This window comes from Oratosquilla oratoria, chromosome 1, assembly GCF_046742065.1.
Source record: "Oratosquilla oratoria isolate Oo_2021 chromosome 1, ASM4674206v1, whole genome shotgun sequence".
Classification (NCBI taxonomy): domain Eukaryota; kingdom Metazoa; phylum Arthropoda; class Malacostraca; order Stomatopoda; family Squillidae; genus Oratosquilla; species Oratosquilla oratoria.
This window is the reverse complement of record NC_134777.1, coordinates 121,801,628-121,822,014: the sequence shown is the minus strand read 5'-3', so window position 1 is coordinate 121,822,014 and position 20,387 is coordinate 121,801,628. Positions and strand designations below refer to the sequence as shown.

The window sequence follows — 20,387 nt, the reverse complement described above, 5'->3', positions numbered from 1 at the left end:
ATAAAGGTTATAATCGTGAACCACGTGCTAGTGAAGTAGGAATGCGCAAAGAGTCCCGACACTATTGTATCATAACATAAAGGTTATATTTACGCGGCAACAGCGATTCGGACTTTGCATTGCGCTTCCCCGCTCGACCCAAAACATACATTGCTTCTTTACCAACCCTTCCGAGTGGCTGAGTAATTACACACGTTTCGAATTTATAAAAATTAATCATATATAAAAATCGTACATTCCTTAAGTTAGAAAAAAAATATTAACTAAAGTTAACATAAACATATCCTGTTCACATCAGTCTGGAAGTCACACTCTTGGCGAACAGGATGTGCCCTATCTCCAATGAAGTGAATTGCTTGTCACCCGTCCCCGGCCAGCATTAGAATGCCGTGGGTGCTCAGAATTACTTCGTGAAAGCGATTTATGCTGTCGATGCAGGGAAAGCTGGAGTCCCACGCCTGTTCTGGGTTTTCATTCATAACCGTGCCTGGCGTTACACTCCGGAAACGTTGGTTCCACTGCGCCAAGATCTGTTAGGTCAAGATGGCTACGAGCGGTAAAGGACAGCCTAAAAATATTTCTTCTATTTTCTCGAAGTTACACGGTGCTTTTACAGATGCTATGGCACCACCAAAGTTAGTGATAGACAGACGAACTTTAGAAAAGACTTGGAAGTTGATGGACAAAGTAGTTAAGCAGTGTCAGCAACCTAAGATGAATCTAAAAAACTCCCCTCCCTTTATTCTGGATATTTTGCCCGATACGTACCAGCACCTACGACTTATTTACACCAAATATGAAAACAATCTTACAGCACTCAACAACAACGAGTATTTCAAGGTAAGTCAAGATCAGTTTACATGAGAGAAAAGACAGACTGGAAAACGGCATGAAACACTTAAGCTGGTGTATGAGATGTTGCGGGTTGGGGATGTGTTAGCTGAGATTTGTAGAAATACTGCGTTTGCCCCGTAATAACTTCTTTTGGATATTTTGTGATGCCCAGTCTCGTACCATTCTGGGTATTAATGTGTCACTTGGAAAAAGTGATGCTGTGTGTATTGGAGATATGAAATGACCAATACATCAAGTTTAGGATTTGACAAGCATTGCTTGCTATATGTATTGAAAATCTCTTAGCTTTTTTGTGATTAGTGACAGATGGTGCTAAATTCCTCTTTGAAAATGAGTCTGTGAATATGTGGAATAGTCTGGTTCAGTTACTTGTTGAAAAGAAATGAAATTATGAATGACATTTCCAGTTAGTTGTCATGAATATCAATATGTTTCATCTTGATTGTCACCTTAAATTTTCTTTTAAAACTGTGTAAAACAATTTATATTGCTTTGAACCCATGTTACAGTGGTATAGGCTTTTGTATGTACATATTTTTAGCTTGAAAAAATAGTACATAATTAACTACGTTTGTGTTAGTGAAGCTGACTCATAGGATCTCGGCTATTTATCAAGAAGATCTTGAATGTATGATATAGTCACAATCAGATAAAATTTTGAATGACATTCTTCCATAGTTAATGAGTTAATCATCTTTATCCAAGTTGTATTATTCTCTTATCTTCAGTCTTTTTTTTATCATCCATGAATAGCCAGTACTTCTTATCATGTTGGACTTTTATATCTATTTCATCAATTCCACATTATCCTTATTTCACAATATTCATAATTTATAATTTAAAGGTTATTTCAATAATTTGTAATGTAAGAAATGTTCAGGCTTTCCTGAAAATTATTGTATTTCTTGAATTTTTCTTTGGATTGTTTCTTCTGTTGTTACATGATGGTTTGATAGAGAACATATTTGGTCCATGTCATGCTCGAGTACTTGTCGATAGTGTATTTTTTATATATATATATATATGTATATTTATTTTCATTTTCTCTTGAATAATTTGTGATTCGGTAATCTACAAGTGCCGGTGTATATTGTGGGGAGTCTTGTTTTTTGTTGGCATTCACTGGAGAGCTATTAATTCAGGAGTTAGTCATTCATATGGACAGCTTTATGTTCTGCATCTCTGTTTTATATATACTCTAGAGTTTTTGTCTGCTGTTTGGTAATCTATTATAAAGTTGTAATAATTAAACTTAAAGATTACACAGTTATGAAACACCATTTTTGCCATATTTTCAAATGAACATTTTCTTAGATGGCTACTTGCCATATTTTCATATGAAATTTTTCTTAGGTATTTCATTCATCTTTGTGGCATCCCTGAAGTACCGAAGGTGATAACTCTAGTATGTGTTCCTTCGATCTATTACTACCTCTGTAATTCAATCTCTTTGGCATAATATTTGTCCCCAAGGTTAGGAGGTTATCATTGACAAAATTGCTGTCTGGCCATGATTTGATAGCCAAGCCTTTTGGTGAATTGAACCAATGGAAGCTTACATGCTTTTTTGTGTTATCCTCAGCAATTGTAATTGTTATTTCGAACTATGTGTTCTTTTCCTTATCTGTATTTCATTTATTTGATTCATTGCCAAATAAACTTATTATTATTATTATATGGATTGGTTATGGAGTGGCACTTAATCTGTTGGTAATGAAGAAAGCCAACCTCTCGGTGAATAAACTCATCTCTCAGTAACTGGGATATACCTAGTGTACAAGAAGATTGCAGATGGGTTGTTCTAGGGACAAAAATTGTAGTGGGACATAGATAAATGTTGAATGTTTGAACCACAACTCTATTGAACTATGTTTGGAGAAAGAAAGTCCGAAAACTATCTCAAGGTTATATCATGGTCTCGTGTAATTTGAAAGATGCCCCAGAAATAGAACATCACCAGAAAATGCATGAAATGTTTCCATTTGTGATGTGAGAACTTGATATTGTGGTATGTATGAAACACAGTAGTAGTTTGATGAAGCATAAATACCTACAAGTTGTTTGCATGGCTGAAACATAAATATAATCTTGTCACTTGAGGTTTCGCTACCAAGATGTGGATTAAAGGATCACATCATTCGTAAATTTGCTCTTGTTTATTTTGGTGCGATTGAAATAGTCTGACATCTCAAAAACACCAAGGGGACTCGCACATTCCAAAATAGCTGGTGTCTGGCAAAGAGTGTATTTATGTGTTCAATCAAGTTCTTGTCACCAAAAGATATGGCTGTTGTTAACTCCTTCAATAAGTTGATATTCTTTATAGTTCTTTTCCAAATTAATCCCAGATTATTTAGTTCAGGTTGGGACAAAATCTCATTTAAAATGAGGCATGCTCTACAAAAATAGATTTGCCTAATATGTTGTATTGGACAAAACCCTTTACCTAACCTAATCTGGGAATCCTGATTGTACGCTGTGCCCCCCTGGATCACTGACCTAGCCTAACATCTTTATAATTACCTTTGGTAGCCATATATACTGGGTGGTATTTTATCCATTTATTTTGGCTATCATGAATATAATCTGTTGATGTCCATATCACCCCTTTGGTAATGAAGACGTTGATTGAATTTTAACTTGCTCATTGCATATATACAGTGTATGGATAGGCAGTGTATTAATCAGATGGCCTGGATCTCTCATGCTAGAGACCAAGCAGGTTAAGGAATCTTGTCTTAGTTACTAGGGTTAGTCTATTCATAGCTTAGTGAACAGATTCTGTGAAGTTGTTTGAAATGAGAGGAGGCCAAATCAAGATGTACAGTGTGGTTGGCGTACTCAGTATGGTTACTGCATCCGGAGTATATGAAGTCAATCCCCAGGCCAGTTGTGTGTTGGTACTGTTTTAATGTTGGATGATAACCTGACCACACGTGTGCTGTTATTATTGTCGATCTTCAGAGAGAATGGTCTTTGGGGTTGATGACCTGAGTATTTGATTTGTTGGTCTAGTCAGAAGTGCTTCTTTTGTGATTTGTTTGTTTTTAGATGTGTTGTATCGGGGAACTGGGAGTAGGTTATTGTAATGTTTGAGTTGTATGCTGCTGGGATTTGTTTCTTATATCCTTTGAGCTGTATTTATGTGTGTGGGGGTTTAAGGGCTCTTGCATAGAAATGTTTGCCAATCATTTTCATGCGCTGCTCTTTAGGGAGTCCGATGTGGTATGCCTACCTGTGGTGGTCCAGTATTGTGTGGCCAGAGAAGCCACCATGAGTGCACCACACTCGAACCCCACAGATATCTGATGAACAGTCTTATCTCAAGAAAATTCCACCTCTAAGAGGTACAGCCCCAAAAGACCACTATCTGGTCTGTAGAATAGGCCTAAGTTTGCTCAGAATTGTAAAGGAATGGTGGTGGCATTTTGTGTGTTAAGAAAATGAATTTTGTGTTAACAGTGATTACCTTTAATGGCAGGCAAGGGAGCTCGCTGGCTGAGCGGGTTAGGGCGTCGTGACTTACAGCAAAGGTTGAGAGAATGGTGGTTTGAACCCTGCCACTGGTGAAGTTGAACCAAGGGCATGGTTCATTAAATTCCACACTACAAAGTCCTGTGTGATGGGGCATTGTCCTAGCCTTCCGATAAGGGGGAGTTTGTGACGTTAAATCATATCAACATCATCATTTGGTTCATTTGATGAGAACCCTTCCCCCCAACCTTGTTCAACCTTATAAAGACTGAAGAACTGTTCGGCTGAATAAAATAGCTGGGGATCACCTAGAGTATATAAATAACCCTTTTGAACGTTTGAGATTGGTTATAATCCCATGGGGAGTGAGATGTTTTCCTTGAGCTGCTTTTCATTTTCTGGAACAAGTCCTGGAGTGTAGATAGACCGAGTAAGGGTCAAAGGCTAGTAAAGTATTTAAGACCAAGACACTTGCCAAGAACAGAGTTGACCTTTAGTAACCCATGGATCCCAGTGATCCTTGTATATTTTTCTATATAAAAGTCTGTGAAGTAGCACAGTAGCAATAGAATTAACAATTGTCAGTGTGAAAGTATTGACCAGGGGTTAAATCTGAAAAAAATGTGACCCTCCAAATACTATTGGAGGTCAGCAAGGATATCTAGTTTGTGCATATAAGGGATGACCCCCGACATTCATGAGTTCCACATTCATGGATTTGCATATTTGCTGCTTTTCATAAGCGTGTTGAGTAGGGTTTATTTCTTCATTACTGTCTAGAGGTGTTGAAATTTATGTAGTCATTTTCCAGTGGCTATTTCTTTGTACGATATGGAAACTATTTATACAAATTCCATGTTTATGGGGATCTATGCCCCCTAACCCTTGCAGATGTTGATCACGTGTAATGTACTATGACTTACCAATCAGCCTTCCATCAAATATATGACTTGACGTTTCACCTTCACAAGTCCCTTGGCATAAATTAGTTTACTTATAGTTATTTGTTGGTCAATCTTGGGGATACAAAGGTAAATTGAGCATAGAAATAAAAAAGATACACAGCTCTGGTTGTGAGACCATGTTGTGGAGGGATTATACATCACTGCATTGGTTGTGATGGAAAATAGAGTACGTACATACATATACCAAAGGCTTTTTTTTCCCCTTACAAGGGAGGTAGCCAAAAACAAAGGCATAAAAACCACACCCACCCAATCCATCCCTATCACACTCCACCCTCTTCCCTCCCTCTTACCCCTGTTTGGGGTATTGGCTGCATGTTATTTGGTAAAGTAGCATGAAGTTGACACTTTAGGGTCTATATGGGGTGCCCCTATGGACCAGAGCCACACATCATTTTGTCTGTGATAGAGGAGGACTCTGTCCACAGAGAAATGATGACACTTTTATTATACTGCGACTGTCCCTCCATTATACTGTCCTGCAACCCCTTGTTACTGTCTTGTACCATTTCTCTGAATATTTATCTCCTTTTTTCGCCTACCCTGTGGTTGGGGATAGAATGCTGCCACCAAGTATTCCCACTTGAATCGTAAGAGATGAGAAAAATGGGATGGGGATTAGCACTAGGCATCCTTCTCCCTGTAGCCCCACAGGGGACATTCCTAAAAAAAGTAAAGGAAAATAGAGTAACTCTTCATTTTCAAGATGTTGAGAGGGGAGGGGTGGTTGCATGGATTTTGTTGATATTGTGGGTGATGGTTTGATTTTAAACACAACCAGCCTAGGGCTGATGTATATATAGATGACATGAATTTAGTTGACTATCAGGTTGTAGATTTCAGTAATTGGGTCGTAGTACGTGGTGATAAGAACGGTAAAGAATACTGTCATAGTTTGGGAACAAAAATCTATACATTTGTCACAATTAATTGGTACAATATCATAATGTGCAAGAGACCTCCAGTAAGCATTCAGGCAATGTGTCACAGAGGTAGACTCTATAGTTAAGTAAAGCTTTCATGGCTTTTCCAGAAGTACACCTAGGTCTCTCAGTCCAACACTTGCCAACCACCACTTGTTCGGACGTTTGGACCAATGACATAAACCCATTTCAGGAATTGGCTCAGAACATAAAACACCCAATTCCCGAAGTGGATCCGGGGTGAAAATGTCTGCACAAGTGGCAGTTGATGAGTGTTAGATTAAAAGATCTAGGTGTATGCGTGATGTTTTTACCTGAGGCTAAGTGTGAATGAACTTGATCATTTGATCAGTAGTGAAGCTTAAGTGATGTGCGATTCAGACCTGTAAGTAGAGTTGATGTCTCTCTCTCTCTAATAGCATTCTTTACTGGTTATAGTACTATTCTTTGCTAGTCAAGGGATTTTGTACTGACTTAATGACAAATAATTTTATTCAGATATAGAGGTACATCATTCCAAGAAGGTTAAGAAAATACAAGATCCATTTGTTATACAGTAATTCATATATCCTTTAATGTAATAAGGCCATTGTTGCATCCAGGTATGGCAGAATTCCCTGGTCACCCACTATAGACCTAACCTAACACTGAAAACACTTTTACAGGCCACTACGATACATCATTCATCCCCTTTTTGTATTGGTTTTACACAATTCTATTCAGATGTACCCTTCTTAACTAATTTAGAATGAAACAAAGGTATTGTTTATATCTGACTCCCAATATTTGCAGGATCAACATTTGCTTTTGCCAGAGAGAGGGAGGGGGGGCAGGCTATTTTGTGTTTAGTAGTGTTTGTTTCCAGTGATTAGAGGTGTTGTGTTGAAATTGATTAGGGTGCCTTCCAATGGTTATTTCTCTGCACATGGCATGAGTCTTAGGGGTTTAGAAATTATATTGTCCCCAAACCCTTGTGAATGTTGGGTGTCAGGTCAGTACCTTAGCTGAGGTAGATTACAGGGGAGATTCAGTGAGTGGTGATGTGCTCATTTAAGGCACCTCAGTTGAAGATGTGGGCTAAGGCCAAAGTGGTCTTGGAGTGTAGATGAACCTAGTAGGGGTCATAGGCTAATAAAACCATTTTATCATGGACTGACAATAGACAGGACAGTCAGGCAACAGATGGCATCTTGCAAAGAAGGCAAGTCCTCCACAAGGAAGAGGTGCCATCCCCTTGTCATAATCTAGGTGCTCAGCGTGCATCTTAGTGATGTGGTACTAAGTTGCTCAAGCAAGGCTTAGCTGGAGCATTCAGTTCCGTAGGTCATCACTGTCATCTTCATCTATTGGTCTCATCTGGCTGGGCAGTAGTTGAATCTATTACATGTAACTCCATGTTTGTCATTTGTAGTTATTTAGGCAGCAGATACAGAGATTGTGATCATAACATCAGTAATAACCTGTTAGTATTGACCACCCATCATCGTTGTCTAGCCATTCTTAAATATCTTTATCCACAGCCTCATGTCTACTACAGAAATAAAGTGTGGAAGTAGCCCACCTCAAATCTAGGAAAGTCTCGTCTCTTCATGCATTCATCAAAAGTGCATGACGAACCCCTATTGGGTTTTGATGGAGATGTCATTACGTTGATTTACCCATTTGTAGATTACAGACCAGGTCAATGTATTGAAGGATGACCAATGTACATGTCTTATCCTTAGTTCTTATCAGTCTCATCCATGAGGACTACCATTAGGATATGAAAGAACCTGTTTGCATTTCGCATAACCTAATTGTGGCCATGATAATGCCCTGGTCTGTTGGCTGGGTCAGAGCAGTTAAATTAAGTGGTAAAAACATACATCTAATGGGATTATTGTCAGCGACCAATTCCTTATCTAGATGTGGAGGAGCATTGCCTAGGAGGAGAACCTTTATTTGGTCATGAGGAATTCCTGGTCCCCCTGTCTATCAATAAATGACCTCCATGACAAAGTATCTGTTAAAACAGTGTAGATCTTGGTGATGAACCAGGCCTGAAAATAATGGGTAACCACACAACAGGAAGGACATCCTTGAGCTGTGGTTGTAGTGGGATTTTGTCTACCTAGCAAGGGTTGCCAGTGAGTCATGTTAGCTTTGGTGTAACACAAAACAGACATTGCTTAGTCATCATGTGGCCAGGCATGTGGTTGTCTTGTCAGCTGGGTGTTGATAGACAGTTCACAGTAGGAAAGACCCATTTCATTGACATTAGAGCCTTCACATAGAGTAAAACCCACCATAAACAAATTGAGCAACCCATTACAGAAGTCCTCCACATGCTCCTTGTTTACATAACTTTGCCACATGTTGTACAGTTAGTGTGGCCATGTTGTAGCTCAGACCTGAAAAGCTAACTTTTGAATGACTGGTCTGGTTGGCTAAATGTATGGGCAAATTTCTTTGGCAGCATTCTTCAACTCTATGCCTCTTATGAGTGCACTGGCAGAGCATCTCTGGCACAACCAGAACAATGTTGAATGGTTGACATCAGCATACATGATGACCATGTTGATCATGTATTTGGGATTTCATTCATTCATCTTGCTTAAATCAGCCATGTACTGGGTCAGTTTCTCGCTCAATTTTTTAATGTCGGTTAAACAGCTGGACCATACATTGCGGTTTTGTGTATGGTAAATAGGGATGGGATGCTTGCTGACTTGGCAATTGTAAGTATTGCTGCTTATATGAGAGGTCAGGAGTGGAGATGGTTCAAAGCTATGTAGTAGCAGGCGAGTTTATAGGAAGGGTATACTACATTAAATCCCCATGTTTTAAAGAATCTGTTGTACGGAGACACTCTCCTAGCCTTCTCCAAGAAGGGAAGCCCTGTAGCATTAAAAATAAATCAAAGATTTAATGATTAGGGACAATCAGAAATGTTTTGGCTTGTGGGTGGATGGGCCTGAACATTGTCTATACTATTCTGATAAGAATCATTTCAAGGTGTTTACCAGTTAGTGTTTATGTAATGATACACAAGACTACATTGACCCCATAAAATCCTACTTTTATAATGTTCAGTTGTTTTTGTGAATTTCATGACCATGGAATTTCATTTGAACACATCCATACATATATGGAGGGACTGGTGTGTGTTGGTTTGAAGTAAAAATTAAACAAGTAGAATAAATAAATGATGATAAATAAATAGATAAATTAAACCAATATATGACATAGGTGTGAGATGACACTGAGCCATGACATTGATAATGCTAACCAATCTTAGTGTCCCTGGTCTCATAAAATGTATGCAGAAGACAGAACATCATATTACAATGTCCTATCCCTGCTCTTTACAGACAGTTCCACTAGTGGCTGTGGCAAGTTTCTTGAGGGCATCAAGTCAGTTGGGGGGGTGGGGGTACAGTGGATTGATTAGTTGATTGAGAAAATAAAATTGTAAATGAGGATTTAGTATTATTGATGAATCTGATAAGATGTTGAAGAGGTTGACTTACAGGAGTGTCAGTAATGTGAAATTTCTGGTATTGGGGCAAACAGGTGTACAAAAAGAAGTGTAGAACGTGTATTGTTTTGTCTTGTAGTTTGTGTTAAAACCATTATGTGCAGTGAGAAGTGCATGTAAAGTTTTCTTTGGTTTTTTGCAATGGCTATGGTTGTGAGTGAAGTGTGAATCTGTAGAGTTAATTTTATTTATTTATTTAAATGAGAACTTGCATGCTCTCAGGAATGATATCCAGGAAAGTAATTCGTATAAGTAATGCTGGCAGATAAGTGAAAGAGACTTCACACAGACACAGTGTGCTAGATCCTGTTATGTACAAAAAAGTAAGTTTGCAGGAGAACCACGTCTCCCAGGTAACTTGAAATAGCTACTGGTTTGGGTCATAAGTCACTTGCAGAAGAAACATGTTCTTTGGTAAAAGCCAGAAGAAAAGGATTAATCAACAGAAATCCATTCTTTCTTATAGAGGAGGTGTCATGGAAATTGATAAAAGCTTTTGAGTGGCCAAATTACAAGACAAACTATTGTCTGGCAGGACTTCAAAAAAAAAGGTTTGGGGTGGGGGGGGCATCTATTGAAAATTAAAACTGAAATGTTGAAAATTAGGAGAACATTTATAGTAGTGGTAGAGTGTTGGAGTTTGAAGGAAGACCACAGATGGTCTGGAAGTTGACTTAAACGTCTCCTATTTCATCTTGTGCAGCTGTGTCCAAGGTGGCTCCAGTTACCTGGTGGTGATCAGGTGGTCAGAGGAGCCTTGGGGAAATAAACAGCGGTCACCTGTGGGAGGCCATTGTGATGTAACCAATATTGTGAATCGCATCCCATTAAGACGTTCACTGTAACTTAAGTCCTTTATGTTTATTTGGCTTGCTGTCAGACTATTTTATTTAGCTGAAGTAAACTGGTCGGTATATTGAACCTGTTGTCATTGACATTTTGATTTGGGCCCCTCATATTGCAGCTGCCACTAGTAAATTTTTAGTTGAAGGAGAAACCTATAGTTATGTCAAATGTATCATGACAAATATGTTGACAAGGACGTGGGCAAGTTGGTGCCACAGAAGATTTTAAAATGATGAGGTGAAAGACAGAACAAAAGGAGTGCTGTCCAGTATCGTAGAGAGTAGTTAAAATTGTTCTTGCTGATCAGATAGATTTACATCACCATACTTGGTAAAAGAATGTATGTTAGCAGCCCAGCTGCCATGTATACATCACATTTAATTCATATAAAACACTTGACCTATTTTTCTCGTAGGAAACTATGGATGTGGAGAGTTGTATTGGATGTAGTTGAGTTTTGCTGTCATTGTAGTTGACTGAATTATTTCTTCTGGTAAGATGTATACATACATGTCTGAGGAAGAGATCATATTTGAACAAAACTGAGGTCATGTAATAGATGGAAGCTGAAAGCCAGAGCAGGAGGAAGGGAGTCGAGTCATCAGCATTGGAATGAATAGGATTAGAGTATGAATTAAGTCATTGAGGGAAAGAAGAAAAGCGGTTTCATTTGTCCCAAAATATCTGAAACTTTATTTTGTATGAATTGATCCCACTTGTGATATTAAGTTAACTTTCTTTTTAGGGTCTATGAAAATAACTTCATTTCAGTAACCATTTTCCTGTGATAATGATTACTTTTGCCTCAAGTTTCACGTTGTAGAAAACCCTCGGCACCACAGTAGCTGTCGGTGGCCCTTGGGCCCTCCCACATCTCTGAGAAGATATTTTGGACCGATATCTCTGTTGTATTGGTGTGGGATTGCTTCATTGTCATCACCGGCTGAAAGCCATAGGATGACGGAACCAGTCAGCAGTTATCGGCTCCTCTTGTATGAAAAGGGGTTAGAAATACAATTAAAGTTGATAGATATCTTGGACGGAGTCTGGAGACGGAATGTCCGCTCTTCAGGGCTGTACCTCATGGTGGAGGTGAATGCGTCGACATGTCTGCTCTATCTCGCAGGACCACCACAAGCAGGTACGAGTATATGTCATTGGTCCCAACATTTTCCAACTGCAGTGATAACATTCAATACTGTTGTATGAATCTGCAAAACAAAATGACTAAGAAGTATTTGAATGGGATGGCCAGACCACACAGAAGCATTGTTTGTTAATATCTATAGACGACAAATATGTAATTTCACTTCTCGCCAAACAGCATTTTCCCCCACGTGTGATACCTTGCCATCTAATTTTCCATGTGTAATTGTTAGTTATTTTAGTAAAACAATTTAGCTTTAATACCTAGTCAGTATCTGTCATCCATTTTCCCGTCCCACATACAGTATTTCTTGAAAAATTACACTTGTGAGAATGTGTACTTTTGCACTATTGTACAGAAGTTGTCATATGAGGTTTTGCATGGTTCTCCACAAAACTCGACTTACTTGGTTCTTGTCTTCTATTTTAAGTGCTCAATCATAGAATTCTTTGTAAATCATGCCACAGGTGTTTGTGTTACCAATTTTTTTTTATCCTACTGTTTATTTTATAACATGGAGTGACCAACAACCTGAGAAATGGCACATAAATACAGGCTTAGGCAAAGAGAAGGATGGTATGTAGTGTAGTAGATGTATTGTTGGATTTCCCATCATTGTGTTCAAACCAGTTGGTGTACAGGAAATTGTCATATCCCTTTACCATATCAGTCATAGAGATGTTGCTTCTCAGAAAAGCTCTGGACACAATTATTTATTTATTTATTTTTTATTTTCTCTCTCTCTCTCTCTCTCTTTCTCTCTCTCCTGTCTCTCTCTCCTGTCTCTCTCTCCTGTCTCTCCTCTCTCTCCTGTCTCTCCTCTCTCTCCTCTCTCTCCTCTCTCTCCTCTCTCTCTCTCTCCCTCCCCCTCCCTCCCTCCCTCCCTCCCTCCCTCCCTCCCTCCCCTTTCCTTTTGAGAAGCTAGAAATGATAGCTGCCAGATTAATGCTTAAGCTAACAGACAGACTGTATGAGGAAAGATTAGAAGTACTGAACTTATTATTAGAAGAAAGAAGAAAGGGATATTTTGACTGCACTGATTAGATCGGTGAAAGGAGTGAATAAAACTAACATATTTTTGAGAATATGGGAACAAGTTGAAAATGTACAATAAATTATGACAAAAATAAATTTCAGGATTTTAAGCTCAAAATTCTGGTGTAGGCTTGTATTCATACAAAACACCACACATTTCCCCAGAGGTAAACCAGATTAAAGTGGGTGTGTTAGGATAGTCAATGGTAAAATCATGTAATAAGGTTACTAAATGTGATACCTTCCAGTATAATATCTGGAGTACATGAGGGTTGTTGTCAACAGGAGCGATGTAAGACATCGAGCAGGAACAAAGGCAAAGTCTGAAGTTTCAGAAATTCATCTGCATAGTTTAGTGCATTCCAGTACAGTTTATGATGTATCATCTGTTAGAAATGGTGTCTATCTTACTTGTGGAGCGAGTAAATGGTTTGAGGTGATTGTGGAGCTATGTCAGTGTTGTTTTATGTCACCATTGTTGTTCACTATGCTCTTGGGTGATGTGATAAGGATGGGTAAATACAAGTTTGTTTAGCAGAGTTTTGGAATTTGTGGTGGGGAATGGAAAGATACGGGAACCAGTGGCAGATCCAGAATCAAAATTTGGGGCAGGGGAGGCTAATCTGAATTTTGTAAATGTAGATAACACTTAGGGGGGCTAGGTTAGCCAGAATTCTGTAGATATAGATGATGCTTTTAAAGAGATGTACCCTGTAGCACAAATACAAAGATTTTGAATATAAATTGAAGTACATGTTCTTAAGTTTTTTCAGAATATTGGGAAAAAATGATAATCTTACATTTTAAAGATTTACCATCAATGATGTGTTGAATATACTGCTGCCACTGTAATACTGCTATTTACCATGTACTGGTGTACATGTGGCAGGTTTCTCAATCTCTACAATGAAGAATTGAAAGAACAAATTTGGGGGGGGGGTAATCCCCCACCCCCCTGGTTCTGCCACTGATGGGAACAAAACAAGTTATTTGTGGGTGATGTGCTTGTAGTTGATTCCTAGGAGAGACTAAAGCAATTAGTGACTGAGGTGAGTAGATATAAGCAAAAGTGAAATAAATATACAAGGAATGATTATGATAGGATGATTGAATAGAGTGAACAACAGGTTAAATGTGAAAGAAAAAAAAAATTATATCATGTTGTGGCACCTCCACTGCCCAACCCATGCATATAGTCATGGTAATGTGTCATCCTCAATAGTGTCTAAAATCTTATACCTAGTCATGGTGTCATGATTTTTGCGCTGGATAAACACAAGCTCAGTGAAGATGCACAGTATAAGAACGGGGCAGAGGAAGAGACTACCTATTTTGAGAAGGTGTTTGAGAAATAAGTGTTGCATGGATAACACCAGGGAACTGATGGATATGAGATTGGTTTGTGTCATATAAAGAACAGTCGGGGACCAGTGGTAGGTACTTGCATTTGATGGCTCTCCATTTCTTACATTTATTCACACATGGAGAGCTGACAACTAGTGATTGCTTTACTTCCCTTGCCACTTTCAAGCAGTGACATATAAACATTCCCACACTAATGTACACTGACAACAGTCTGAAGCATTGCAAGCCACTGTGGGTCTGCATTTTTTCCACTTAGCAAAACTTGAGGCAACAGTTAATTAAAGCACAATCAAAACCAACCCACTGTGGATGCATACAAACCGCTAAATAGGACCATTTGATAACAGTCAGAAGACAAATATAGTTGGGCATCTCCTAGTGATGAGTAATATATAAATGTCACAATGATGTAAAATGTTTTTGAAAAGTCAGTCAAAGGTTGTGGACTGTGGTGGGCCATGCTTGGATGAGTGAAGGATATCTTGTTATAATTTCAACTGAATACTTGCTGTGCTTATGCAATCAAAGAGAGATGTTGCATTTTATTAGCCACAAATGAAATAACACGATCTGAGATTAAAAGGTCTTTTATTCTTCATTTAGTACAAGGTGTGAGGAAGAAACTGGGGCTGTGAGTGGTCCATTTAATGAAACTTGAGGTGAAAGTAATTATTATGTTGCTGTTATTATTTTTTTTAATTATTATTGTTATTAATATTATTATCATTAAAGTTATGACTTATTATTATTACATACTTATACCAAAGGCTTTTCCCCCTTACAAGGTGAGGTGGCCAAAAAACAAAGGCATAAAAACTATTCCCACCCATTCCATCCCCACACACTTCACCCCCATCCACCCCCTCCCTCCCTCTTTTCTTGGCTCCTCCTGGATGACTGGTCATCCCTGCATCTCACCCACTGCCCTGGGTCAGAAGCAGTGTCACAAGACACAGCACATCCATAGCATGGCCGCTTCATTAAATCATCGACCCCCCCTCTCTGTCCTCTCATGCAGAAATGGGGAAGATAGGGAGAAATCCCTTTGGGCTGCGTCAATTTATTTTTCATATATACTCCCTCACCCCCACCCACTCCCCCTCATGCATCACAGCATCATCCATACACAACTATTCTCCATTCATCCCTATCTTCTGTTCTCTCCCATCCTTCCTCATCAGACATTCCCCGCTTTCCCAATGCCCCTTTTACCCTATCCATCCATCTCATCTTTGGTTGTATTATTATTATTACTATCATTAAATTTTTGCATTGTAAAGTCTGACTCATGAATTTTCTTATGGCCACCACTAGGTGATTAATTTCTGCGGGGGGAAGTGAACCTGCTTTAAAAAAATTAACCACTTCAGTACAAGTCTCATTCTTGCACACAACATTGGCTGCCATATGTTCTATTTTACTCTGAGTAATAATAAACACAGAAAACATGATCAAATCAGTTCACAGAATCTGGGAGTAACTGGTACAACAACAAAAAATATAATCAAGATGCCGACGCTGGCATCCTCGTGTACCCACTTGCTCCTCATGACGCCTACTTAGGCATCATCGTACCGAAGTGGTTAAGGGATATAGAGTAACTGAAAAGATGTAAGCTGCATAGGTGTATATATCCTTATTTTGGGTAGACATGGTTCGTCAAATTTGTAGGTTAAGATGGGATTGTGCATGGAGTGAATCCTCAAGTTACAATAGAGTTCCTTTCCAACAACAGAACTTGAAGTGGTTGTGTGTTGAAAATGTCTTCTCCAATGGTGTTAGTGATTTATTATTTACATATTTATTTATTATTATTATTTTTTCCTCCATGATTCAAAGTTGAGTATTTTGCACCATCAAAAAATGGATCTTGTAGAGCCTGAAGGGAATTGGTAAATTAATTGAAATTACTCTTTAGTTTGTATTTCATCTAAGCTTAAATATCCACATGTGCAAGTGGCCATAAATTGTATAGGTTGTCACTCGAGTGGCTGTAGTTAGGAACAAGTTAAAAGGATAAAGCATGATGACAGGAGATATTTTGGTTCAGAATGGGGTCGGAAGAAAAAATAAGTTGCACGGATGCTTATCCTTGTAAAGTAGCTTTGAACTGTATCATGTTCACTTGAATACTTATTCCATTTGTTGATGATGTAGTTGGTGAAGTTGTGTCTACCTACTTTTAGGTTAAATCTATGTTGTGGCAGCTTGAGGCCATTACTTTTTGTTTGATTAATATTAAATAGTATAACAGCCTGCTCACCCTCCAAATGCAAACAATATGAAAAACCGTACTGTACATCACTTCCTAAGAAAGATCACCAAAGAAGTAAAAAAAAAAAAAAAAATTCAACCAGCATACAACAGAACACCACAAACTACAAAAAAGTAAATTAGCAAAAGCACACAGAAGAAATACGAAAGAATATAGAGACCAATGACCAGAGACCATTAGAAGAGATAGTTAACTATTCAAAAAGCCAGCTAAAGATATTTCAAGAGGCTGCAGAAAAAATTAACTGCAACTACACACATCATTGAGGATAATAACCAGATGCACCAAAAAAAAAAGTTGTCCTAATTTGTTTGCAGAAATTTGAAGGTTGAGGATTGCTGGTTCCTGGTTCCAGCAATCAAAGCCACATGGGTAAAGGAGATTGATTGCATCCTTGGTTGTACTCTAAGGCTCCTACAGAGCTGCAGGGTTTACAAGAGTGCCAAGTTTTTTGGGATTGATCATAGACTGGTTGCAACACTGAGGCTGTGTCAAGTATAGGAGAATCCAAATTTGTAATTCTCGTGTTTTATCGGGAGAAACTCAGGGATGATGTGTGTACCCAAAAGTGTGGGAGCAGTCTCTAGTTGAATTAAAGTGCTTGATACCCTTGATGACCTTAGAAAGTGGTGGGATACCTTAAAATGTGAAAGTCTAAAAGCTGCATGAGAGTGTGTTTGAAGTGTAGTGTTGCTGTGCATGACACTGGAAAATATAGAGAAGTAGTGTAGCCAAGTTACCAGAGAATCTAGGATTCTGAAATACCAGACAAGAACTTTCTTGAGAGAGGATAAGGAGAGGTATGTCAGGGTAAATGTTAATGACGTTGAGGATAATTTTTGCATGAATGACCTCCAATCTACTTACTGGGCCCTGAAGAAACTGCTCCAAATGTGTGGCCCAGGAGAGCACTGTCTGAATAGCCAGTAGGCACCTAGTGGCAGGTGTCATGGACGGACATTGCCTTTTCTGTGCAGAGTACTTGACCAGTTGTACATAGCTGAGCCTCCAAGTGACAAGCTTTCCATGATTGGTGTTCACTTTAGTCTTTGATCCACTGATAAATGAATCCTGACTTCTGTGAGTGATGTTAGAGAGAGTGTGAGTCAGTTTCAGAAAAATGGCTGACATTTGCAACGTCAGTGGCATTTCTGAAAGCGGGAAGCAAGGCCACAGATGGTGGGTTGCATTCAGTGCTGTCTGCTGTTTGGCTATGGTACTATTTTCTCTTGACTGGAAAAGGGTATCTGGAAGGGGAAAGGAGACCAGGAGGACTGCAGTGATTATCACAGTATTACACTGCAGTTTTTTTGTTAGCTTTGTCTCTTATATTCAGTACAAGATTTGTGGTTCACCACTGCAATCTTTCAAATCTATCAGTGTCTCTCATGAGATATGATGATTATATAGGAACAGCACATTCAAAATGTGGGCACACCAGGGATCTGTAGCTGGCTGATAATGGCTAGACTTTTAAAGTCAAAAGATTATGCTACCAGTCTCGGCACTATTTGCTTTCTTAAGGCAGAAATACAGTACTTGGGTGATTTCAAGTCTTCACTGGTATTTACATCAAACTAATTTTCATTCTCAACTTAAGGTTGTCAAATGTTGTCACACTAATGAGGTTTCTAGCTTTCAGACAGTTAGATGAAGATACTAGTTCTGAGAAAAGTTGGAGGAACAGAGGGAGTTGTTGTCCTTTTCTTGTTTTTCTTAACAAATCTTAAATGAGAGATGGCTTCACTACTTCTGGAAAATATATACAAGGTCAAAACACTTTGAAATAGACACTTGAGACTGTAACAAAGAGCAATTATGGGCTTCAAAAAAGCATTCCTCTCCCATCCCAAAATAGAGATTGTCTGTTATTCTTGTCCACTCATTTTGTTGATCTAATTACAGTAATCATGTTGCTCTTTATTTATTTATTTATTTTTTCTAACTAGGTCAGCTACTATTTTCTTTCTTTGTTCGTGATTGTTATGTGGTCTATGTGCTAACCTGAGGAATGTTTTGATTGCTGTTCATTGTATCCTTTTGTCCCCCCTTTTATATGTGTATTTACCTAGTTGTATTTACCTAGTTGTATTTTACGGGAAGGGGAGCTATGCTCGTGAGGTCCCGTCTTCATATCTCATTTTATCTAAACTATTTTTAAATTCATGTATTGTTTTTGCACACACCACTTTCTCATCTAACTTGTTCCAACTGTCTATTGCTCTGTGAGGAAAGCTGTTCTTTTTCAAATCTCTTCTATAGTTGTCTTTTTTTATTTTCTTTCCGTGTCCTCTTGTATTTCTGTCATCCCATTTTATCAGATTCTCTCTATCAGTAATTTCTATGCCTTTCATGATTCTGTAAATAGCTATCAAATCTCCTCTCTCTCTTCTTTGCTCTAGTGTCTGTAGTTTAAGTTTTTGTAGTCTCTCTTCATATGATAGTTTTGAGAGTGTTGGTGCCAGTTTAGTAATTGCTCTTTGTATTCTTTCAAGTTTTTTTATACATTTTTTTGTATTTGGTGACCATATCGTTGCTGCATATTCCAATCTTGGTCTTATCAGGGTGACTAGGATTTTCCTCACCATTTCTTCATCCAGGTATGTAAATGCCACTTTGATTGTTCTTATTAAATTATAAGTTTCTCCAAAAATCTTATTTATATGTTTCTCAGGTGACATATTATTCATAACAATGACTCCCAGGTCCCTCTCATTTTCTACTCTTTTTATTCCTTCTTCTCCCAAATTATATGATCCTGTTATTCTGTTTTTGCTTTTTTCCAAATTCCATTATACTACACTTTTTTGTATTGAACTCCATCTCCCACTTCCTACTCCATTCTTGTACTTTATTTAGATCTCTCTGTAGTGATTCACAATCTTCTTCAGTTTTCACTCTTTTCAGTAATTTTGCATCATCTGCAAAGAAGCTCATATAGCTTTCAATTCCTTCATCCATATCATTAATATATATAGCAAACATTATTGGGGCCAGAACTGTTCCCTGCGGGACACCGCTTATTACTTCATTCCATTTTGAGTGCTGATCTCTTATCACTACTCGCATTTTTCTTTCTTGCAAAAAGTCTTCCATCCAATTTAGCAATTTACCTTGTATTCCTCCTTCATATTCTAATTTCTTAAGCAACTTCTTATGTGGTACTTTGTCAAAAGCTTTTTTTAGGTCTAGAAATGCACAATCAGCCCATCCATCTCTTTCTTGTATTATATCTATTAGCCTTGAATAGAAACATATTAAATTGGTGACGCATGATTGTCCTTGTCTGAATCCAAATTGCCTTGGATTTAGTACGTTGTTTTTTTCCAAGTATTTTACCCATCTACTTTTGATAATTCTTTCACATATTTTTGCTATTGTACTTGTTAGAGAGACTGGTCTATAGTTGGTAGGTTCTTCTTTATTTCCTCCTTTATATATAGGTACTATATTTGCTTTTTTCCAATCTTCTGGAACTTTTCCTTCTTTTAAGGAACTGCTTATTATGCTATGTATTTTGTCTGCCAGTTCATTCCTACATTCTTTCAGAATCCAGTTTGCTATTTCATCTGGCCCATGCGATTTTCTGACATCAAAATTACCCAAGTGTGTCAATATTTCATTCTTCGTTACTTCTATTTCTTCCATAGGGGGGACTTTTTCCTTCCACTCAATCTCTTCAGGTTGTATATTTTCCCTTGTAAACACTGATTTAAAATGTTTGTTCATAATTTCTGCCATTTCCATTTCCTCAGTGTATTCAACTCCCCCTTGTCTTAATTTCTCCAAGTCTTGTTTGTTTTTCAGTTTATTGTTTACAAATCTGTAGAATAGTTTTGGTTGATCTTTACACTTTTCTATAACATCTTTTTCATATTTTCTTTTTTCCTCTCTGCACTTTTGTACATATTCATTTCTATAACCAGTATATATTTTCCATTTTTCAGGTCTTCTGTCTTTTTTCCATCCGGTCCAGGCTTTGTCT

The 20,387-nt window shown here is 38.1% G+C and overlaps 1 protein-coding gene across 4 annotated transcripts in view; it reads left to right on the top strand.

Moving 5' to 3' along the window:
- Nucleotides 1–305: 305 nt before the first annotated feature.
- Cbl (E3 ubiquitin-protein ligase CBL) overlaps nt 306–20,387 on the top strand; it is a 191,273-nt gene continuing 171,191 nt past the window's right edge. For 3 of the 4 annotated variants that reach the window (XM_076185870.1, XM_076185876.1, XM_076185865.1), the window contains exon 1: nt 306–840. In XM_076185870.1, the coding sequence (XP_076041985.1) occupies nt 544–840 (297 nt within the window). In that variant the 5' untranslated portion in view covers nt 306–543. Of the gene's footprint in view, nt 841–11,405; nt 11,722–20,387 lie in introns of those variants that run through there. The other variant, XM_076185875.1, reaches the window with a different exon arrangement.